This window comes from Athene noctua, chromosome 5 (genome assembly GCF_965140245.1).
Source record: "Athene noctua chromosome 5, bAthNoc1.hap1.1, whole genome shotgun sequence".
Lineage (NCBI taxonomy): Eukaryota > Metazoa > Chordata > Aves > Strigiformes > Strigidae > Athene > Athene noctua.
The window spans coordinates 1,254,940-1,279,795 of NC_134041.1; the positions used below are offsets into that span (position 1 = coordinate 1,254,940).

The following is a 24,856-nucleotide window of genomic DNA, read 5'->3' on the forward strand; positions in this document are numbered from 1 at the left end:
TGTTATTGTCAAAGGCATCAGCACGTGTCGTGTGTAAGCGTGTGCAGTGTAGGGATGGCAGCGTGGGAACCAGCACACCTCTGAGACACGGGGAAAGCTCAGCGCAGCGCCAACTTCCCACAGTTAACGGATTTTTAATATAGATATTCTTTATAGCTCCGACACCTCCTTATTAACTCTTGATATAGATAAAACACATGGCCGTCTGAGCCCACGTCCTCGAGACGTCTCCCCACCTCAGACACAGGGGAGCTCTGGCAGGGGATGGACCCCCCGGGATGGTGCAGAGGCACGGGGCTGGAAATGTCTGCTTGAAGGCAGCCGGGGCGTAGCGAGCCATATATCTACATTTTTTTCTTCATCTACAGGCGTGATTTAGGCGTGTGCTCCCAAAGTATGCTGGAAAATCAGACATTTGCACATCTAGCTGGTAACACGGTCTGTGTGACTCCACTCAGGCCAATCTGAAGTGCGACCGAAGCAGTGTGGCGTGTCCTGCGTGGCCACGGTCCTGCACCAGCGAGGAAAGGGCGAGGAAACAGCATGGGGCTCATCTTCCAGCCTGCAACGCCGCAAGGCGTGGTAGAGCTGCTCTTGAGACCGTGCATGTAAGGACATGTTCTGATTGAGAAAAGAGAAGCAGGAGATTCCAGAATGTGATTCATTAGCAGGAAGAGAGCAGTCTTTGTTTTTATTTATCACATAAGGGTATGTTTTATGTGAAGGTTTTATCAGCCAGAATTTGGCTGACTACAGTAATTCTTACAGGAATAAATATGCATATATCCATCTAGATGAGATGTGTAGCCATGTGCAGAAATGTAAAATGTATATATAACTACATATCTATAACTTCAGGGAGGGTCCCAACTCTGCGCAGAATATAAAAGAGCCTAGAGTTACAGCTGGTTGGAAAGGATCTGACAAACTTGGGTTGTTAAGGGAGGGAAGGCTTGGGGGAATAGGGGACTTGTCAGAAAATGCCTATTTGAAATCTCCATGAATATGTCAGTTTTAAAGAAATTCAAATAAAAGCCTGTTGAGTTTTGAGTGGAAAAAAAAAAATAAAAATACTGGCTTCTTTCCAGGCTACCCGTCTCATTCCAGGCAACGCTTCTTTTCTTGTCTTTTCACTGTCTGAATTTCTCACCAAATGGAAATTTCAGCTTCTTGCCAGCTGCATCTAGAGTATCTATGCAACATGGACATTTTGATGCAGTTGCCAACAGTATCTCCAGCTAGGGATGAAAACCGCCATCCAGAGATAGTACAGGAGCGGCCATTTCCTTATCCTGAACTTGACGTTTAAAGGCCTATCTTTGCATCTTGATCTTTATTATAAACTAGTCGCAAGGCCCAGTCTACAAAACTGGGTTTGAACCTGGTTTTGGTCCTTCTTTAATCTTTCCAGATGAGCCCTCAAGCATGCCATCAGGCAACCCAAGAAAAACGGCATGATGCGTTTTTCTTCTAATAGTCACTTCTGGGTTAAAGAAAACAGAACAAAAAATTTCAGGGGAAAACACAATTATTGGGCCAAGCCCGTGTCCTGCAGGGAGTGTGGTCATAGAAGGTTCACGCAGCAGCTCTGAACAATTACACAAATCCTGCTTTATTGCAAGTTGTCCCTGCTCCCAGGAGCGGGGCCTTCTCGGTTTTAGCCTGCTTTTGTGCAGGACTCTACAATTATTGGAGACAGAACTTCCTCAGAACAGGAAATGGTTTTGAAGGCACAAATGCACCCGTGAGGGCAGCGCAGCCCTCCCTGAACGCTCGGGGTGGCTTCAACGGAGCTTGACTATGAGCAGACAGAGACTGCTCGCTTGTGGAGTCGAGAGTGATGGATAAAACAACGATGGCTTGCTCAGAGCTCAGAACCTAGGCTATATTATATTATATTTTTAATTATTATATTTTAAATTATTGTATTTTTAATTATTATATTTTTAATTATTATATTTTTAATTATTGTATTTTTAATTATTATATTTTATTATTAGACTCAAGCCACTTGCACAGCGTCCTGCTACACCATGACCTTTGTTTTCTTCCCGGCCCAGCTGCTAATGAGAATTAATGACCCAAGTATCAAAATTTAAAAATAAACAATGGCTTGTCAAGGATATAGGGCGATCCTCAATGTGAGTGTGGCAGGACCAGAAGTTTGTATCGCTGAGCAGCAAGTTTCAGGCGAACCTCACGCCTATTTAGGACACACCGTATAGGTGGAAGGAAACACGTTAAGAGCTCAGGTCCAGTCTACCGTATGCTACTCTGTTAATCCAGTAAGGTTTACAAGGAAAATTCACTTTGTAGTTGTTTCTGTGCTTTGGCACCTGTTCCTGTACATGATTTTCATTAAGTCCAGATTTTAACTGAGCCGCTGAAATTTATGGTGCTGCTAAAGAAATGTGGAGCCATCTGGTTAAAGTTTTAAAGATGGTTTTTATTAAGATGAAAGTTTTGCAAAATATTTTACCATTTTTTAGCTGCTGAGTCAGACAAAAGCTGTTGGCATTAGGCAGTAGAAGACTAGCCCAATGGTTGAGTGGCAGCCCGCTCCCTCCCACCCACTTGCCTCCGTATTGTACCACATTGTGCTCGGTGACGTTGGGTGATGCTGGGATATTCAGTGATGCCTGTCATTCCAAACAACGAGACTAAATGATTGACCTTGACATCTTTTGTGCATCCTTCTTCTCATTTTCGAGGTACATGACTCAGCTTGCATTTCTCTCTCAATCATATTCCACAATGGCAGGGGTGCATCAATTTGACTTCGAAAAAAAAATTTTTTTTTGATAGAACTTATCCTTCTTAATATCTCTGATTGCAACAGAAATGATTGCCTACCATTCAGCCTCCTTATTCAACAAGCACAGTATATAAAACTACACTGAATGAGTTTTCTGCCAAACTGAGGCAATTCAGAGAACAACTCGGTTTTGAAAGCTCAAGAGCATGTTCACTTGAATGAACGGGGTATGGATTTTATAATAGGAAAAGAGCGAGTAATTTGAATAGTCTGCAGTAAATTGTCAAAGCAAAGCACTCTGGTTATAGAGACATTTCAGGAATAAGTAATGCCTGCGGTGTTGTTTGTGAGGTTGCCATACCTACCCCCCCGCAACGTACGGTCCCATTTAGTGTTTCATTTTAAACGAAGGAGGAGCTGCCTTTTACAAAGAGGTAGAAATCCCACATTGTTAAATGCAAATTATCACTATCCATGCCTTATTCATTTATTCAGAACGCTCCTTTTGTAGAAACTTGAAGAATATTAGTAGTTACGGGTTATACACAGCACAAACTAGGAAAAAAAAAAAAAAAGATAATTGTTTTTGAGGCAAAATGTATCCTTCTCCCACATGTCTCAAAGACGAGCAGAGGTGGTTTTAAAGGTGTCCAAGTCCATCTCTGTCTTCCCAAAAGCCCAGCTCTTCAGGCATGACGTAGGGTACACACTTAAAACAAAGCACCCTTAATTCCCAGAGAGGTTAGAAAAAGGGAAACGTGAAAAGGTCTCATCACTGGCTGCCAAACTTTACCTACTACCCAGAGGGGAATATGTCTCGTTTCCCCTTCTGTTACTATTTTTTTAAGAATATGACATCCATAACTACTTTGGAAGTTGCTAACGTTCCTGCCAAGTGCCACGTACTGTTTTCTGTCTTGTCTTTCTAAATCCTGATTTTGAGCCAAAATCAATGGCAGAAAGAAACTGCCCATTGCCTGGCTGGGAAACATTTCCGACAGCCTCTGTGTGCTGCTTTCTCACGAGCAGAGGGACACACACGATGTCCAGTTTACCTGACTGCAACCCGCCAACAGAGCGCTGCGCTGAGCCGCAGCTCGCCTACGAGGAGATCGCTGAAAATACGCAAGGGACGGTTTTTTGCTGCTTTTTGTTTTCTGTTTCAAAGTGCGTTTTAATGGTGAGCGCGGTGTGTTTCTACAGAAGAGACCGAATCCCTGGCTTCACGAGGGTGATGAGAAAGGGGATGGAAAATAACACGCAGAGGAGACCTTTTGCAGCTGCCCTCAACTCGGCAGCTGGCAGCAGGGTCACTGTGCCATTGCACACGAGGTCGCGCAGCATCTTCCCTGGATGCTCTCTCTGACCTTCTCGCACGGATTGCTTAGAAAATACATCTGCTGAAGTTAACTCATTTTTCACCAGCGCGTTTCCTTGCAGCCACGCTGTGTCTCCTCCCACCGCTATCAGTGCCCTGTCCCAGGCAGGGGATGGGGAGGGCACGGTGACACGAAGCATCTGCACCGCAGAAAGTGCTCAAAAGGTGCAGCTGGTGGGAGACCCATCCTGGGGGTACCGCACTCCACGCACTCATCCCCTGCCATTAATCAGCATTAATTGCGAAGCGGCCTCCCACAGAGGCACCAACGCTTTTTTAATTTTTTTTTTTTTTTGCTATCTATCTCCACCAAAATATTGTACTAATTGATGGAGATTTTCAAAGACACGAGTCTTAACAGGAGGTTCACACTTAAAGCTCCCAGTCAGCTTTGAAAAATCTCAACTCTTGGGTTTATTTTTTTGTCTTCTGTGTAATAACATATGCAAAGCTGAGTCATAATGTCTCTAAAATCCTCCGGATTAAGCTGAAAAGCGGGTGGGGAGGGCAGGTGCGTGAGAAGCCACCTGATCGCAGAATCCTCCACTGGCAGTAGTAGCTGCAGAGGAGACGCATCAGCAGGGAGGGTGGGGGGATCTGCAAAGGGGCCCCCTCCAGGCCCACAGTTCGGGGAGCCCCAGCAGAAAGCCAACCCAGAGCTGCTCCAGAGGTGGGGGGGGGGGGGGGTTGTTCCCTCTCGCGCAGGCAGCTGCAAAAGCTGAGTCCTCCCCACGGCCGCGCCAGCTCCTGCTGCAGTCCTTCATCAGGAAAACCCCAAATAGCCCATCGCAGGGAACGGCGAGCAAAGACTAACTGAATGGCATATTCTAACGTGATACCCTCGGTTAAAGGGTGGAAATCTGAAATACTTTGGGAAAAATAAAATCTGCCCATTAGTGAAAAGTAACAAATACTTGATTAGATTGTACGTGCTTTCTGTGAATTTTGTGGCTTTACGTGATGCTCGTGTTCTCTTAGCTCGCAAATAGTGGACCCCAGAGTTACACAACAGCTTTAAAGCAACAGCTTGTGTCCCTGCACAAGGAAGAGGCCCTGTGCCTCGAAGGATTAAACCTTGTCACAGATAGAGGAGGATGTAATATATGAAATTCATCCGCTCACATCAGCGTTGTGTAACATCCACATGAGGAAGACCTACTTAAATTCGTTGAAATGAGGACTCCATAGCTAGTCACACGGAAAGGAGGGGAAGAGCTATACAGTCACCAAAAAACAATTAAAATAAAGCATCATTTCTTGAGTCAGTCAACAGATTTACACCGTTTGTCTGCTTCTCCTCGCTTTCTCCTCAAATCAACAGCTTGCGAGTAAGGGTAACCGTAGGCACAGAAAAGATGTTTGGGTAGCTGAGTAAGAATAGCCACAGGTGTCATTGTACATGGAAAAGGGAAAAGTAAGTGGTTGGAAGGGAAAAATCTGTTCTGAGAAGTGCTGCTGGGAAAAGGGTTTGTTATACTCAGAAAGTTAAGCATATGTTAATGACGAATGGAAGAAATTGTATTTTTACAATTTGCATGACGGGCTGGTTCTCAGGGAGCAGAGTCTGTTTCACGGAGCCTCACGTACTGCGCAACAGCCAAATTATCTTAATGGGGGGCGAAGTGACAGAGGAGATGGATGCCTTCCCCTTGAGTCATTCTCTGATAAAGACGTATCACTTAGCTGCAAGATGACAAACTATATGTTGGAAGTGACAAATCATTTAATTAAAATTTACAAGCGGTTAAATACTGTTTGACCCAAATGGAGGCAGTTATCATGAATCAATTTTGGAGGCAAAACTCTACTTTTCAGCAAATCGATAGTTCACAGCTACAGTACCTGGACAGTCTCCGCATTTCTTATATGTGCAAAGCCCTTTTGCTGGCTGCTGCAGAGTCTGGTTCAGAAAAGATCTCAATCAAGTTGAAAAGTCGTAACAATTTTACACAGGCAGTGTTTGAACACTCTCAAGTTTCATGAATAGTTAATGTCACGTCAAGTGTTCAAGAAAAATGCTCTTGTATTTTAAGAGCAAATAGCTCAGATTTTGATGAGTTATGTTTTTTCATTGCATATACAGGCCGGTGGAAATTGCAATCATCTTTCATGAAAAGGCTCAGCAGTTTTTATTACAGGAAAGTAAGGGTGGCCATTGCATTTACTAACTAATGTAGTAAATGTAAAATTGCCCGGGTAACACGCTTTTTTATTTATGCTGCTGAGCACATAATGTGCTGGTACTTTCATAAAAATATATGTTAGAGGAATTTCACATGCCAGCAAGCTGTAGATCTCTTTTATGTATATGACTTATCCAGTGTCCTTCTATTTAAGATGTGCCCCGTTACAAAGAACAAGATTAAGCAGTATTGACGTACAAGGCAAACTCCGGAGATGATGCCGGTCTAGTCGGTTATAATTCAGGGTGGCATTGTGCTTTTAACTCTCCTGGCATTGGTAAACAGTTCAACTTTGTTATTTATTTCATCCATCACCTTATTATAATAGAAGCGCTACTGATGATTAATTGATTGGCTATTAGTGCGGCTCAGCAGTCGACGTCCATGGATTACAGGGTTTTTAATATACCTATAAAACGAGAGCGATATATACACTACGCAGAAATATGACCAAGAGAAACCCCAAAGAAGTGCTTAAGGAAATCAGCTGAATAGCTGGATAAAAAAACCCCTATCTTTAGAAATCATCTGACAGCCACCTCAGTGGAAGATTTGTTTAAAGATTGTCAGCTCCTCCAGCTAAAAAGTTCCTTTCTCATACACAGTCACCAAAAAAAAAAAAAAAAAAAGGAAAAAAAAAAAGCAAGAAATCATGTACTAACCTGCTTAACTCAATATCCTTTGTCAAGATCAGAAGAATGATGTTGAAACTGTCCAGAAACTGTAAAGTTCAGTGTAAAAAATTATCATTCACAATGCTATATGACATTGCCTCAGTGTAGCAGAACCAACAAAATCTTCATGATATATGAGAACTATCAAAGGTTGCCACCGAATACATAGATTTAATATGCTGCTTAATTCAAGAGCTTATTTACAGTGTCACACTTCATTTTGAGGAAGATTATTCTGACAACCGATCATTTAAAATATAGAAAGAATGTTTTACAAAAGGTCAGAAGCACAAATATTTTACATATTAACTACTAATAAATTCGTTTCCTCCAAAAGTTAGAAGGATCAGCAAATGTCTTCAAAGCTATTTACTATTTCAGCACAAGACCCAACCTCTAATTACCAATGTAAGTTGTAAATAATTGTCAAGTATGCAGATGAGCCAAAAAAAACCCTAACAAATTAAAGTAATTAGCTCCCAAGTCAAATTTTTCTGTCACATTAAAATGCTTTTCCTTTTCTCAAATGTGACACTTACAAATGAGGGCAACATTGTCAGACAAGCAGTTATTGTAGGCTGCCAAAATTATGTGCATAAGCACCCGAAAGCACACACCATGCATATTACTTTCCAAACAACCTGTGCTTCTCAGCAATTGGCTTTCTAACTCCATAGTTTTGCCTCGGCATCACACTTCTGACTTGGGCAAATTTAATCGATCTTGAACCCTCGCAGGCGACTCGGAAGTTACACACTTTGTATGGAAATCCGCGCATGGGTCTCGGCCGTGGAGAGCCTTGGTTCCCGCCTCTTCTTGGTTCTTCTCCAATGAAGAACCTTTCCCGACATCATGGTCTGGGACACGGAGGAGAACTGGGCTGCATGGTACAGTCCAGGGATGGGGGGACGGGAACGGGCAGCTGGTTTGCTTGTCCCGGTGCTTTCTCGAGCACTTTTCATAGTCAGTGTCCTTGTGTTTGCCATGTCCAGTGGAAGGTCACGACCCATTCGCCTCTGTTTAATTTTGGATTTCCATGCAGAACCCAAACCTGTTCTAGGTTTGATGTCTTTACCCTTTGTGTATTCTTTTCTATTTAATTTTAAGCTGAACAACTGATGTTTGAGGGGTTTTTTGATTGCTATTGCTACAGATGATACCAAAATCGGGGCTAGATGTGTACTATAGGTATATAGGTAGGAAGGTAGCACCAGCCTTGAACACATCACATCTAAAACCAGTAGCATGAGCAGAAAACTATCTAAGAGTGATTTCATGGTTCAGTCTCAACAGAAGAGCTTCTCTTTTCTACAGATTTTGAGTTTTCCCGTACATAAACTCTGAAAAAAAAATATTTTCTCACAAAATCTGGGGCAAGAAGGACAGTTTGGGAGTTGTATATTTGTCTTCTGGATTACAGTTTAAAAGGTGTAATAAGAACAGCTGCAGATCAGTATCAGTTCAGCACTTGCGTCTGAGTCCGCGTATGTCTCGGAACGAGGCTGCCTTTACTGGCACCTTGGGCAATACGATGAATCGTAGAACAGCCCAGGTTGGAGGGGACTTTGAGCGATGACCTGGCCCAGCCTTTGTGGGCAGTTGGGCTAGAGGAATTTGTCCATCCTGCCTGCAGTGACCACGCGCTGTCCCACAGAAATACAGGGTAAAGGATTCTCGCATCCGACCGCCGAGACTGGTGCACAGTGATGCAGGACCTCCCTGCAGACACAACAACCAGCACATTTTCATTCTGTTTTATCATATCCTTTCCTATCAGAGCTAGAATACATGGCTCAGGGAGATGAACAGCATTCTTGTAAGTGAGGGCCAACATAAGCCGCGTTTCCTGGCTTTGCTGACTACGCCGCTGTTATTAAATTATTTTTCTGCTGCTAGGTAACAGGATGCTGCATATTGTGCTCTCCAGTTTGCACAAGTGCGTATCAAAACACTGCCTTTCTTTTATAAAGCCTTGATGATCCTGAAATCCAACGGAAAAAATAATCCGTTGAGTCCAATTCTCAGTTCAAGGAATTAATGATTTGGCCAGTAAATGTGGCGGGTTTCAGATGTCTATACGAGTGTCCTGATAGTGAAACTCGGGGTATTTTCTCTAGGCTGCCTCTTTCTTTTTTTTTTTTTTTTCTCCTGGCAGTGGCCGGGAGGCCAGGCCCCCAGCACGCATCACTAAGTGGAAGAGGCCGGTCACCCAGACCGGCCCATCTATTTAATCAAAAAGACGTAACACCATGCTGTCTGCCAGCCAGGCTACACAGATGTCATCACTTTTATTCCAGCACTATGCAATTATGTTCCAGCCTGCTAAGCACAGTATTAATGGAAACATCTGCAATTAGGCTAGAGTTTTGCATTTGCAAGGAGGGGGTGGATTTGGGGGATATTTTTTGTTGTGGGTTTTGTTGTTTGGTTTTGTTTTTTTTTTTCCCCTAGAGGTGCTTACAGAAAAATTTCATTTTTGAAGCCAAGCTTGTAGCTTTCCCTGTGTGACCAAGCTAGGAAGACAGCAAAGTGATAATCTCCCATGACTTTGGTTAGAATTTTGAGTGGAAATATTCACCATTTCATGGACTACTTTTATTAAATAGGCCTTATTTTGCTAATGAGATCCTAGATAGTGTCTCTAGCTCATTAATGCAGAGTAAGTAGTAGATCATATAACTCTGACTACCAAGCTGTGCTAAGTTTGCATTTATTCAACTTTTCTCATATTTACTCCAAAGAGGCAGAGTGGATCTGATTCCAGAAAGCACTCTGCCTGGCCTTTGGGCTGAGTAATAACTTTTATTTGAAGGCAAAATTATTTGAGTCACTGAAGATAACCTTACCAAAGGAGATTACTGCGGCAATAAAACACAAAATAATATATATATATATATAAAAAAATCTTTACTTTTTTGTAATAATCCTTGGGTAAATCATTTTTAGCACATCTAAAGAAGGAGAGGAAAGCTTGGCAAACTCAAAGAAAATGGAAGTCGGATTTTATTTCAAGCCATAGAAACAGCAGTGCCCTTTAAACTTATTAATAGCTCAAATGTGGGAACATTAGTGATAATTATAGCCCTTCAGGGTCTGATCCCACAAAGAAACGGGTTAAAACCGCAAGTTTATGTAACGTATTTGAATCTGTTGTTGTTCCTATTACGCAAAGAGAAAGAAGGGAAGGAGGAAGGAGACTAGAACACGGTGCTGGGTCTAATGTGAAACCACGCACCAGTGGTGTCTGTGGAGACAGGGCAGCGAGATCCAGGAGGAGACAGAGCTCATCCAAAGATAAATTTATCCTGGGAATAGGAAAATTCCTCCTTGTTCAGAAGTGCAACTGTAGAGAAACCTTCCACTGATTGCTCCCAGTGGAAGACAAGTAACTGCTTTTAAGATAGATCTTAAGATATTTATGAGGGAAATCACAAGGCACGATGCAACAGCAGAGCTGGGTTTGATAAGCCAAGAGGCATATGCTAATTATAGGTTCCACAGCTGCGTTCATTTTTCTGCGAGAATTAAAGATCTGTTTAAAGTTTTCTGCGCAGCTTGCACACAACGGGCATGTCCTTAAGCCATCGGAAAGAACTGGGAGCCAGTTTCTGGGAGGGGGAACGGGGCTGCTGCCCCTGCTGTGGGCTGGGGAGTTGCCTCCAGGAGCTTCAGGCCGAGGTGCCTGATCTTTGTCTCTGCCAGGAGCCACCCTCCCTTTCCTCCTGTGGAACCTGTTATATCTCCGGCTCCAGAAAGAAATTAAACGTTTCAGTCTCTTGTTTATGATGCATTCCGGGATTATTGGGGTTTTTTAAAGGCTCAGAGATAACATCTAGACCGGTCTCTTCCCACAGGCAAGAGAGGTGGTGTCTACTGTTATTTTTGACAGGTATTTGTACACGCTGCACTTAAAACTCTGCAGTGATGCAGATTCCTCATCCTTTCCCTGCACCCCAGGGCTAAGTTTGCCTTCACAGCTATCCTGGGTCCTACCTGCTGCAGGTCGGACCTGTTGGTCTCGTTCTACCCTCTCCAGACACAAGCAGATCATTCACTTCACCCTCCCCGGGGGCAATCTTCATGTGTACCCCACAGAAAGGCGAAGATTTCTCTCAGTCACTAAGTTTATTTTGAATTTTAACCTGTCTGCTGAAACGCACGCCGCTCCTTCTCATTACAGTGCATCCAGTTTGAGGTTCTTGCCTTAAAATCCCAGCTCGGGTGACCCCGGGGTGGTCCCTGTGGTGAAGAGACTGAGCACGGGTTCATCCCAGGACCGGGGCTGGTGTCTCCTCCCTCTGTTAAAAGTCACCTCAAACCTCGGAGGGTTGTGCACATCCACAGCTCTGATGGTCCTCAAAGATACTTTATTTGTTCCCACACGACTGCACTTAGCTGCACGAAGAAATTTGAGGTAACTTGACTATAAAGGATGATATATGAAGCCAAATTTTATTCTATTCCCTCACAGTAATTTTCCTCATAAATACTTCTTGGGATTATGAAATATTCCTTGCAGTAGAAGCCAGGTATGTCAGGGCCGTATTATTTTATCCTCTTAAACATTAAGACACTGTATCCAGCGCCTGCTTCATTTACCCCATTAGTGTATTAGGGGGATGCTTTCCCTCTGCATTATTTAACGGCAGGGGGTTTTTTTATTTGATATGATCAAGTTTATCTGAGTCTAAATGAAATTCCATTAAAGATATACAGTGCGACAATGCATAGGGTTTAAAATTGGTTTTGTTTTTGCAGCTGCAACAAAAGCGTGTCTGCACTATCTGAAAGATTAGAGTGAGCCTGCTTTGTCTGAGCACCACTATTTTTCTGATTTTATGATACCCAGAGACATTTGCTTGAAGAAATAACTTGATAGACAGCAGCATGTGGGGAATCTATTATTTACACTGATTATCTACAAAACAGGCTTTTGTGTTAGGGCTGCTATTGTTAAAGAGTTTCTCCAAATCACCATTGCCCTTTTTTCATGTTACCTGAATCCATTGTAAATACAGAAATACGGAGTAACAAAACCAGTGTGTGCCCGGCCCCCGCTGAACAGCCCACACTTACAAACGCTACTGAGTAAGAACAACAGCCAGACCGTATAATCAGAGTGAGCAATAACTACAGGGATTTTTAGGTACCACTGTGTGATAATTGCCTGTAAATGGGGACTTTTCTATTGGCAACCGTATGCTGAAATTTAAAATGCAAGTTTGAAAACAAATCACACCTAGGTAATAAAGTTTTAACAATACCGTTCCGTTGTGAAAACAGTAGCGGTATAAAGTGCTTACGTCCAGACTTATTCCAATGCGGTGGCTTGGGTTACAGCGTGTTTTCTAACAATTCAAGGTGTACCTACACTGAACAGAAAATGTTAATAGCTTCTGTAGGTCTCTGACTATCGTATCACTAATTATTAGATGCTGCACTCCTTCAGAGAGCACGCACTGACACTGAGGACCGCAGCGTGGCACGTGAAGTAAAAATGTCCCAAATCAAGGTTCCAGAGTTGTCAGGACCTTGTGCCTAAGTATAAGATGTGCCTTTCTCCTTGGAGAGGATTTTTTTTTTTTTTCTGGTGTCTTAAATACTTTTTAACAATAGCATCCGTTTAATTAGAATGAAAAGGTCATCGTACCTTCTCTCTGTGAAAATTGGCCAATCCGTCTATAACTTTACATATGATCAAATCACTGTGATTTTTTTTAAATTAGCTGGAAAATTTACTCACTGTTTCTAAGTTTGAAAAGTTAGATATGTTTGTTTCTCTAAAACAATACCCCTTTAAAAAAAAATAAAATGTTTTGCTGCAAAGAATAACAGATTTAAACCTGGATTTCAGTGAGAAGAATCAACGACGATTTGGAAAATAAAACTTTAGATTTTTGGAAGCTGACAGGAAGGAGGAATGAGTTTTAGGGAAAACCCTACAATTTTAGGGTTCCATTTGTTAGCACAGCTTTTGAAAGCGGGAGAGAGGCTGCTGAGAGGTGGTTGACCCCGGCAGGTCTCGAGGCAGTGAAACTGGGGAAAAGCAAAGAGGAGGGAGCAAAAATCATAAAAATGACCTGATTCCGCGACTCCTCTGCACCGCGACTCGCTGCGGCCCACCAAAGCTCTTCCCAGCCGCAGCACCACATTCTCTAACGGCCTCCTCTTCACCCCGGGCACGGGAGACTTTCCTCGGAGAAGGGAACGATTCTGGTTGCGAGACATCACGGTGCTGGCGAATCAACCGCGGGGGCTTGGGGGTGCTTCCGTATCCACACCACACCCACGGAGATGCCCGCGCTAAGGACTTCGGAGAAGTTGCTGACTTTGGAAATGCTTTGTTCCAGAGAGTTATTTGAGAACAGAAATTAAGACGCTTAAAAACCTTTTGCATACAGTTAACGGCCTCCATCAGTTATGGTTTAGCTTTCCCTGTAAGCGTAATGAAATGCAGCTGCTGAGTGTTCTCTGAGTAGGTCTAGTTCGAACAACGGCAAAATGTGTCTGGCATGGCCCATCACATTAATAAGCAAGAAAAAATCTTCTTACTTAAAATTTACATTACTGTGTGTATTTTTAGCTGGTTTTAAATTAGTACTTCACTGTTTACAACACTGAGCGTGAGTCGTTTGTCGGTGTGCGAGTGGGTGGGACGAGGCGGGGGGTGACTCTGACTGTTGCGGGGGGCAGGGAGGGAAACGTGTCTCCTCTGCTGCAGCCTTGGCCGTGTGATTGCACAGCCAGGGAACCCAAATTCCCAGGCAAAGATCCCCACAATTAGGAAACTACAATGCTGGGTGGCTGAGCTAGTTGTCATGTTTTGATTGTTTGACTTTATTTTTAGCCCTGTAAAAACCCTATTTTATATTTGAGCTCAGAATCAGGAACCAGCTTCAAAGTACAGAGCGTACCACGACTGGGGTCATTATGACTGAAACGAGAAAGGCTTCTTCTTTTCTGTGCATACACAGAGATACGCAAAACGCACACTGGGATGGTGTTTCACTTTAAAACGTTGCTGGTGGCATATCTACCTCCAGTATATAAATACTAAGCTTTAGTATTTTAGTGCAACAAATAGTTGGGTTTTGCTTCTGCCGTTCTAGCAAGAATCTTTTATTCTCTGTATTCCTGTTTTAAGACTAAAAAAAAATAAATAAATAAAAGCTACATTATTCATTTAAATTAGAAATAACTAATCAGCATAAGCCATTTGTTTTGCAGTTTTTGCATCTCACAGCAGCCTTGCGGGAATGCCGGTGAATAGAACCTGACAACACACCCTCCCTTACTGGTTCCACTGGTCTGCTGAGGGCTTCATCTTCCAAACCTTTCTGCCAACACTCACATTTCAGAGGATGATAAAGCCACTCCGTTACGCACCTCACAGTTGTTGGCTCTATCCCTCTACTGCTCTGTCTTACCCATCCCGGCAGAGCTAGCTCACGGACAACTTTTGCAATATCTCCTTTCTCAAGGATTTTCAGATAGATTTGTCTCAGTAGCGCTAAGTGACTCCTGGCTAAAAAATACACGAAAGCAAAATTCTACCTAAAATCAGACCCATGGCTGCCCAGGCATTAACAGAACAAAATTTAGCTGTTCCCTATACGAACGTATTGGATGTCGGTGGTGCTGTAGGGAGGTGAAGTCCCCTAGCACGTCCCTCCCTTGTTCCTGGCATAATCCTTGTCCCTGTGGTTTCGTGAGGAAGGACTGGGGAGGCAAATGACCGCTGTGCACAGGCGAGGACCGTCCGGTGGCGTTGAGCTACCTCGTCTAACAGTCGGTTATACTCAGTGAAAATGTTTTGTAGTGCCCCGCGAGCCACCACGTGAAAGGCGTTTCGCTTTTCCCAAAGCCGGGGCTGCATAGCTCTGCGCTGGTTTCTGCACTTGATTTTCTTTGCTGGGATAAAGGAAACATTTTTGCCCATACATCACTTATAAAATAGCATCTTGCGAATGTATTTAAAACATCAACATTTTGCATTTCAAATGAGCTCCGGGGATGTTGGCCTGGGTACATTTCTCTCTCATTAAAAGGAATTTCAGGGTTTCATACCAGTAACAGAGGAGCGTCAGGCTGGAGGGGACCTTCTGAGTCACCACATCCAGCGACCACGGGCGTGGTCCAAACGAATTTCAACATTACTTAAATTCCAAGTGTTATTATTATGGTCAAAGCTCTGTTTAATCAAAGTCTCCATCTGGCACACACTTCAAAAAGGGCCTCCTCGTTCAGATTTATCTATTTAGCTTCACTAGTGAATTTTCCATCACTGTAAATTTCCTGTCTCGGTCGCTTAGCCCTGAGGATGATTGCATTTGCATAAGGCTAAATAAATCGGTGTCTTTGCTGATTCATTTTTACACAAGATTTTTAAGGTTTTGTTCTCCCAAGGTCAAGCTGTCTACAATCCTGCCTGGCCTCGGAGGCACAGAGTGAGGCTTCTCTTCTTGACAAACTTTCCTTTGGTCAAAACACTCGTAAGCCTGTTCCAGTGCTCTCCAAGCAGATTACCTCCTATCACAAGCCATTGCTTTCTAATTCAGTCTTTTATAGACTGTCGACCCGCTCCTCCAAAGCCATAAATCCTCAACTAACTTCAAGTGTAACAATATTTAGAGATGCTATCTGTAGGACTCAACTGAGCCTTCAGAGTCCCGTTATCTTACAATCTTTCCTTCTAAAAAAAATATTTTTGACAGCCCAGTCTGTTTCGTCTTTTTTTTTTTTTTTCTTACTGCTTTGACCTTGAGTTAGTTTATTCCTTCCTTCTCTGTATATTTTAAATGTTGCACAAAAACCTATTTATTAAGGCCTTCCTATAATAAATCATTAACCTGAATATAGTTAAATGAAATGCTTATTAACATCTCCCCACATAATCCGTTTAACAGAATTAGTCTTGCTTATTCAGACAACCTAAAGAGGTCCGTGCTTTTGTCTACAAGGCATCAGCATTAAAGCTTATAATTATTCCTGGTTAATGCAGTCCTTGGTGTTAGGAAATGTTGGTTTGCATGTTTCAGCATAGTACTTTTCCTAATCTCTTGTATTAATTAGAGATAGTGATATAATAGTACTTTGTTCCTTTCTATTCACCACCAGGAGAGATGTCTGAATATAATCCTATCTGTGCTAAGAGTGTGCTTAAATATTTTCACAACTGCTAACTGTTATAAAACATTGGGATTATGTAGAATAATCACTAAATTGGAAAAAAAAAGGGGAGCTTGGTAAGAGCACGTGGACTTCAGAGGCACGCACACAGGGAGCTCGGCTGGCGGTCGTGCCCCGACGGTGGTGGAGGCCACGGCAAATGCCGACCTTAGCAGGGGTTTCTCCTTCCGCAGGACCGTGACACCATGGAAATGACTCAAAGGAAAGATGCTGGATGCAATCTTGTCAAAAATGAGAAACAGACCCGCTTTTATCGATAACTAATAACACAGGGAATTACAAAGCAAAGAGGGGAGGGAGATCAGAATCTTTCTCCGCGTGTCTCCATCCCCGCTGCAACAAGAGTGCCCGCTCACGCAGATCTACAGATAATTTTAACGTATTAAGGGAGATCAGACAAGCCTGATAACGCTGATAAGGACACGGTGCGATACGTGCACACGAGCCCCCTCCTGTAACCCACAGCTCCGTGGCAGCACTGAGGGTTATGCTCAGCGGGCGGGTGATGGTGGAAATCCCGAGGAGGTCGGGGCTCCCCTTGGAGCTCCATGGGGAAGGACCATCCCCTGGCGAGGACAAGCACAGGGACCCGCTGAGCCCACCGGGTCCCCTCCCAGCTCTTCAGCGGCGCTGCCCTCTGCGCGGCTCAGCTTGACACCCTGCCCCTGCCTTGCTCCTCGGGCTCCGAGGAAAATTTAATGACATATCCATTAGCAAGAAAGTAAATTATTTTCCCACAGTGACTGTAACTGATCTATTGTAAACGTATTGCATCTTCTCAGTCCTAGGTCATTTTATATTTCAAACATCACACTTTTCATCAAGCTCATTTGAAGCTTCTTCTAGATGGAAATTCACTTTTTTTTTTTAAGGTATCGCAACCACGGCTGCGAACTGAATTTGCACTGCCAGATCAGCACAAGGGGAGACAAACAATTTGACCTTGTCTTCTATTTCAAATAGTTACCAAGATATTGTTCTGGATGAGAATCTTTAGCCAGATAAATACCTCTCTGCGGGCCAACCGCTGTTCTCCTCCCCCTTCCTGTATACCAAAATCTTCACACGCTGTAAAATCAGTTATAAGCAGAGTACTCCGTTATAATGGGGGTGGTAGGTGTTATGGAAATGCCCAGGATAGCTGCAGATGCAATCGCAGAGTCACATAATTCATGCTTTTATTTAATGCCTAATCATACATACCTCCACCATTATCTTGCTGTACAAATATTAAGACTGCAAGTGCAAGCGTGTGTGTCTGTATAAAACAATGACATCCAGTGCTAAGGTCTTAGCGGGGAGAACAAGAAGCTGTGAGTTTTACGCTATTTTCAAACATTTAAACCTTTTCATTCGTTCCTAAACTAAGGGTTTGAGTCTGACAGAGAACCATCAAAAGTACCCAATGAAAATTAACCAGTCCAGGTACAAACTGACCTTGCGTTACACAGCAATGATAATGAAAGCAAGGACTACTTAGTAGGAGTAGTTATCAAAAATAATTATTCATTCTAAATGAATGACTAAGCAGACCATACTAAGAGTTTTAAATTTTAAGTTTGTTTACTTTTTAAAGCTCATAAAACGCCACAAAATTTCTACAGAATTTTATTAATATTTGGGAACAAAATTTCCTTTTGCCAGCAAAGCAATCAGATAGCCACAGGAAAAGCTAAAATAACGAGGCGAAAAAGAAAAGGACTGCAGAAGCTTGTTAACTTTTAAGAATTTTGAAGAGCCTAGCACATTTTAAACTGTATGCCATCCAGTAGACTTACTGTGACATTGTAATTGATGCAACCCATTTGCCACTAACTGTGAGAGAGGGACATCTGCTTATAAATTCACTTTGGAGACTAGAAACACTTGGAGATTTCCCGAAGTCAAATTAACGTTAAGAGACATAATGATCTGGCGAGACTTTCCCAGCCATTAAGTCACCATCCATCGTACCTGAGACAAGCGAGTGCTCCCCAGCCGAACGCCCGGGCAGCACCCTGCCCGTTTCTGCCAGCCCAGCTTCCCAAAGGGTGCTCTAATTTGGGCTGCTAATTATAAAAGCAGACTATTAAGGCAAACCGAAAGTCAGGCTTTTTCCACTGACAGATGAGTTAGAGGGTTGAGGAAGGGCACCACGATGCGCACGCGGAACTTCTGGTCCTGCGCAGGCATACGGCAAATGTTTTCCAGCTAACAGTTCCAGTTTGAATTAAAATAGCGTGACTTTTCCTGCAGTATACAGCTCCAAAAAAAGCCCTTTAAAGCCAATTTCTGGTCAGTTTGCCTGTTGGTTTGGGGACATTTCCACAGTGACAGCAGTTTCTTGGGGCCACGTGGATGCAAATGTGGATAGCTCTGGGTTTGTTTTTGTTTTCTCTAGCAAATGCCACTGCAGGTCTCACTCAGTGAAACTGCCCCCAGCAGGTCCCAGCCAGCAGACCCTGATGACAGCAGGCCCACATCAGTTCAACCTCTTTAGAGGAATCTCAGGAAATGGAAGAGGTATTAGAGGGGCTGGAGAATAATTTTAAATTTCGGCTCCAGCTCTCTCAGAACATCAGTCCCAGTGAACCCAGGAGCCAGGCAGCACAGCTGGGTTTCATCCTTTATTGTAATACCAAAGGCAGGTTTAAAGAAACTCTGAGAGCTTATTAAATGCTTTTTGGAACAGAAATCCTGTTTGTCAGACCCAGCATTGGGGTCCCAGCTCCTCGGCGGGGTGAGGTGTGGGGCAGGGTGGGATCTCCCAGGGCTAAAATATTGCCCATGGACCAGCAAAACCAGCCCCTGGCCTCGTTTGGCATCCTGCAGCTCCCTGTACCGCATGAACTCGGCCTTCGGGGCAGTTTATTCAAACCCAGCAGAGTTCAGTGGCTTAAACTTCTCCAGATTTGCTTCTCCTTCGGGTTTCTTTCACATCAGATTCTTGTAGTTAGCCAGCTTTAGGCACCATAACGCTTTTCTATTATCTACCCAAGTCTATGTACTTTTCCCCCATTAATTCACCTAGTACCTTTGTGCTGAAACAATCCAGCTATGATTTAATAAGCTTTAGAAAGATAGTACTGGTTCCTATGCAGGAAATCAGATTTACATAATTTTCTACTCGCTTTTATAGCCACCGTAGTTCAAATTATCTTTACGTTGGGGAAACTCTTTTAATATGATAAAATGAAATACCACCTACGCTATGCTTCAGCTTGCTTAGCCTGGTTTTTGTGATAAATTAAATGTTGATTTGTCATACCAACTTAGCAAAGTTCCATTTTAATGAGAAGAGAGTGCTCTGTCCTGCAGTTAGTCATGGTTATAAGTCACTAAACTAAGCTTCAAAATCAAACTTCATCTTGTAATTTTTTTTATTACCTGAACTTTTCTGCATGGGGGGAAAAAAAAAGAGTGATTTTTTTGGTTTTATGACATACTCTGCGCCAAATTAAATGTCATACGTTGAAAATGGAGCTGGTAGCACATAGCATAGATTTCTGTATAGAAAGAAAAGGGATGTTTATGTTTCAGTATTTGGGTTGAACAAGAAATTCAGGAGACAGCATCCTGAAAAAGCAAAGAGGATTTGGTGAAACCTCCACTTTATTTTGAGGGGTGATTGCTGGAGTCTCTCCTGTTCCTGCGGACAGGCTGCAATTTCAGTGAAATCCCCTTTGTTGCTTTTATTGTTGTTCATTTAGGGGTGGGAGGGGTTGCTGTGCCAGGTACCGACCCCTCGGTGAGACCCTGCTCTCTCCTCCCTGGGCACCTCCTGCCCGCACCACGCACCCCGGCAGCGCAGCCCTCACCCGCCATCAGGGTGCTTCACTTCTCCTCCTCCTCCTGCTCCTCTCTGCCCAGAAAAGAAGCAGGTTTGGTGAAGTTTGCTTGCTGGGAAGCACGGCGTGCGCTGTACACTGGCGTGTCCCTGCCAGAGGGGGATTGGCACTGGCGAGGGGCAGCGGCGCTGCCAGAGGTGGATCCTGGGCTTGGGCTTGGCCCCAGGAAAACCATCTTCTGCACCGTTGGTACCTGCTCTGTGTCTGTACGTCTCCCACGTACCTGCAGATAGAGCCGCTGGCTGAAGTCTCATCTTCAGACCGTCTCTTGGTGTTCTCAGTCCAGACATCCCCACGCCTTGAGAACACCTCAGGACAGCAGCACAACGCGGTGGAAGGAGAGATCCTGCCGAAGAGGTGGGATCCTCCAACCCCTCACCAGCCTGAGGCTCCCAGCACCCTCCCCCCTTCGTTCACACGTAGATCACGTGTTTTTCAAAGTGGCCACATTAGTGGTTTCTCCCTTTTTTCAGCGCAGCCTTTGGGTTGAGCATCCCCAGCTCGCTCAGGAGGGGTCATGAGGAATGAGGTTGGAAATGCCTGTTCCTCTCATGATTTTCTGACACCTCTGCCCTCTGCAAGGAAAAGGCCTTGAGCACCAGGACGTGGGTCCGTCTTGCTCAGCATCCACCAGCTAATCTCCATCTGTGTCTCTGGCAGACGTTGGGTCAATCGAGTTAAAAAAAGCAAATTCTGCAACTTGCCTCTAAATAAAGCGCCACTGACATAAGCGATGCCTGCTTGTAGAAATGGCTCTCGACACAAGACTTGCACAGATTTTATGTTTTAGAATAATCTGTAGTATATTCATATAGTCTGGAAAGCAAAACCTTTGATACCAGTGATCAGCCGAGGAGCACAGGATGCTGCGCACAACCGTAAGAGGTTGGGTTTCGTGCATTGTACCAATGAAAAATACTTGATTTGAGAGAAGTTTCGTACAGAAATCTGCTAAAGTGAGCCTCCAGTGTTTATCTAGCAGCCGAACATCCCCACAGCGTCATCCTGATCGCTTCAGCTCAGCTCAGGGTGAGCTAACGGGTCCTTTCCTTTGTCCTCCCGTGGCTTTACAAGGCCAAAGTCTTTGGTTTCTGCCCGGGGGGGTCCCCACGCCGCGGTCAGGGTGGCCTGCAGACAGCTGCTGCACGTTATTCTTTCTTCACTTCTTTCTCGACACTGTTTTCTTATATTTTAACTTTCTTTGCATGCACTTACCGTAATATTTACCTAGCAATTTGAGAAAGACTTTGTATTAAAGCAAGTAAATATAATTTCTTCAAAGAGACTGAGAATAAATATGACTGTCTTTGGCTAAGCAAAACTGTCAAATTTTGGCGTCTAAAGTTAGGCAGAAAATGAGTTCTTTTCCAGCAGAGCTAAATATATTCACCTCTCATGGATTTCAGTGGATATCTTAATGCTCAGTAACTTAAAAACAGATAAATTATTCAGATGTTTAAACATGAAGCGCTCATCTGATGTTAAGTACTCACATTTTTAAATGTTTGCCTTAATAACAATTTATCCCCTTTAAAAGAAAAAGCAATATTCACTGAGCAGTGTAGCAGGAGGGCTTGGCTACTTTTGCAGCATTTTCTCCAGTTTTCAGAACAATGCTTTTGCTGCCCCGATAGTTCTCTTGGGAGAATGAATGAAAACTAAGAATTTGGGGATCTAAGTGGAAATTTTCACTTAACCCCTTTTTCTTCTCTTTGCAGCTCCCAGTACAGCCCAGTACGGGATCACCGGTGACGCCGAAGTCCTCTTCTCCTGCTGGTACCTTGTGTTGACACTGTCCTCCCTCACCAGCATATTCTACCTGAAGAACATCATTCTGCACTAAATGTAAAGACCCATAAAAGGCTTTTAAGGATTCTCTGAAAGTGCTGATGACTGGATCCAATCTGGTAGAGTTTGTTAAAAGCAGCGTGGGATATAATCAGCAGTGCTTACATGGGGATGATCGCCTTCTGTAGAATTGCTCATTATGTAAATACTTTAATTCTACTCCTTTTTTTTTTTTTTTTTGATTAGCTGCATTACCTTGTGAAGCAGTACACATTGTCCTTTTTTAAGACGTGAAAGCTCTGAAATTACTTTTAGAGGATATTAATTGTGATTTCATGTTTGTAATCTACAAGTTTTCAAAAGCATTCAGTCATGGTCTGCTGAGTTGCAGGCCGTAGTTTACAAAAAAAAAAAAAAAAAAAATATTGCAGTAAAAATGTGCTTCTTTAAGGCTGCAATACAAATATTCAGTTCCCTTCTTAAATAGCATTCTATCCACATTTACACGGAAACATTTTTTTTCTTTTTTGATAAAAAACAAAAAACAAAAAACAAATAATATTGCCTTCAAAATATTTCTTCAAAATATTACACATATCTAGATTTTCTTCTAGCATGATATTCAGGTTTCAAGAATGAGCCTTGTATTATAACTGCATTGTGCAGTACTGCTTTCTGTTTCCTTTCCTTTTTTCCTGCAAATTCAGCATGGGTGTGCCTTCATAAACCACTACTCTCCTCTTCCTCGCCAACAAATCTGGAATGTGTTTTGGGAAATGCTAAAGCATCCTTTTGAGCATAAGGAATCTCTAGTCGAGGACAAAGGTGCTATTGGTTAAAAGGAAAAAACCTCCTGTCCCATCTCCAGGGGGGTCATCAAACTGCTTCCGACTTAGGTTTTTAGGCAACCAGTCAAGGACAGCACCAACTCCTTTTTCTGTTTCCCATCACCCATCACTAACCAGTAGGTAATCTCTGTAAAAACTAGTTTTCCCATTACAAAACAGAACGCAAATTATTTGGAGACATCTTTTGAATGTAGGAACGTTTCCCTTAGTCATGCTAAATCAAAATTCCTAAATGGCTGTAAATGTGAGAAGCTGAATAGTCCCTTTTGTATTACTGGCAAAAACTATGTGAATCGGTATTTTTCTTGCACTTAATTTTGTACTGGTTTGGCTAATTTAGCAGTGATAAAGGATGCTTTTAAATATTAGATATCTGAAAATACATGAAGTATCAAGCAGAATTTTATATATATACATATATATATAAAATACATATATATATTAAAACGAGGTTGCTCCAATAACTGTACTGAAGTGCATGTTGCCATCCATGACAGAATCACCTTTACAGACAGGACTTCATTACCGATGTACTAACACTGCACAAGTATCGTAGCACAGCAGTTAAGTCCTCACACACAATTCCTAGGACTGCAGTCTATCAAGATAATACTCTCATTTCACTCAGTGAAGGATCAAGTCTCAAAATAGCATAGAATGCTACTAACTTTTTTTTTAAAAAAAGAATTAAAAAAATCAAAACTGCCCCGGACAGCATTAACACAAAACGTTGCTCACAGTTTAGAGACGAATTGAAAAAATGCCATCTGTGTAAATTGTTGGGGCGTGACTGTGGCCAACAGCCCTTGAAGGCAACATCTCCTGGTGACCCCAACAGGTCTTGACTGGCTTAGAAAGCAGCTATCGATGGCAAGAATGATAAAACCATTATCGATGTTATTATTCCCGTTTTGTATATGAACTCCAGTAGGCGACACAACTATTAAACTACAGCATTTTTTTTTCTCCTAACAGTAGGGTTTTGTAGCGAGCAATACCAGATGAGCACTGTGCATACTGTGCACATTCTGTGCAAAGTTCCAAATTCGGTTGACAGACCCCCCCCGCTCGTTGAAAAAGCGGGCTCGGAGTTGCGCTGGTCCCAGTATAGACTATCCCATGCTAACACGTAGACAGAATATGCAGTGAATCTGTTGTAGTTACTGATAAACTCAGACGCAGGGTAAAAACGGAAATATGTTGACTCCAAAATATGCAATAAAATGTCCCGGATCACCCTGCGTCAGTTCAGTGGCAGATTGTACTATTCCCATCGTATTATTTACAGCCATGTGCCAAGCAGTTGCTCTTTTCAGAATGTGGCATTTTTTTAAAACCTTGAATAACATGACAAAATTCATTCTTTGAGGAAATGGTATAAACCCAATTCGGATTATGCTATACACAGTCCTGATATTCTGATCTCTCTTGTATTGCAGCTTTAAAGTGCTATATTTTAGAATCCATTCGCTAGAAACAGTGGTGCTGCAGAAAGTATCATGTCAGTACAGTTTTATGAAGAAAGAAAAAAAGGATACACATAGCCCAACGCATATGCCTCGTCTCACGTAAAATTGAGAGATGTTTCTATGCTGTGGCTGGATCAAATTATATATTCCGATGATATATTTCTTTTCAGTGATTCCTGATATCTGGATCCTGGTACTTCCAGCAACAGAATAGAATGAACAGCAGGTTTATTAAATATGAAAAAAAAAAAAAAGAAAAAAAAAGTAATAAATGAAGTATGGGCTGTTTGCATTCGTACCAGGTAGAGCCACTGGATAACATGGCCAAGATACTCGGTCCCTTCTCTGAACTTTCTTTTAAATTTGAGGGGGCGTAATTATTGTCACGTCAAAAAAGAGAACAAAGCCAAAACAGAACCCGCAAACATTTCTAGGTGCCAATGGCGTTTCCTTAGCTGAAATAAGTATTGAATGTCTTCAGCAGTGGCCATGTGTGCGCACGCGTGTGCAAAGGGCAGGGCGAGGCGCGCGGGGGCTGCGCCGCGGGGTCCGTGGGGTCGGTCACCCGAAGGCTGCGCGTGAGGCTCTGCCCGCCCAGCCCTCCAGTCCTACAGAGACAGAGCCGTGCTTAACTTCTGCGCGGGTCGATTCAACAGGCGTAGCACGTCTAGCCAAGCGACCCCGGTTTTTGCAGGATTGGGGCTGGAGGCGGTGTTGATCAAATAAAGAAACTTGGTTCTTGGTG

General features: G+C 43.0%; 1 protein-coding gene across 2 annotated transcripts in view; it reads left to right on the forward strand.

The window, feature by feature from the left end:
* The window catches only part of NEGR1 (neuronal growth regulator 1), a 288,761-nt gene extending 264,386 nt beyond the window's left edge, over positions 1-24,375 (forward strand). For both annotated transcript variants that reach the window (XM_074905980.1, XM_074905981.1), the window contains one exon: positions 21,725-24,375. In XM_074905980.1, the coding sequence (XP_074762081.1) occupies positions 21,725-21,849 (125 nt within the window). In that variant the 3' untranslated portion in view covers positions 21,850-24,375. The remainder of the gene's footprint in view (positions 1-21,724) is intronic.
* Positions 24,376-24,856: the final 481 nt, after the last annotated feature.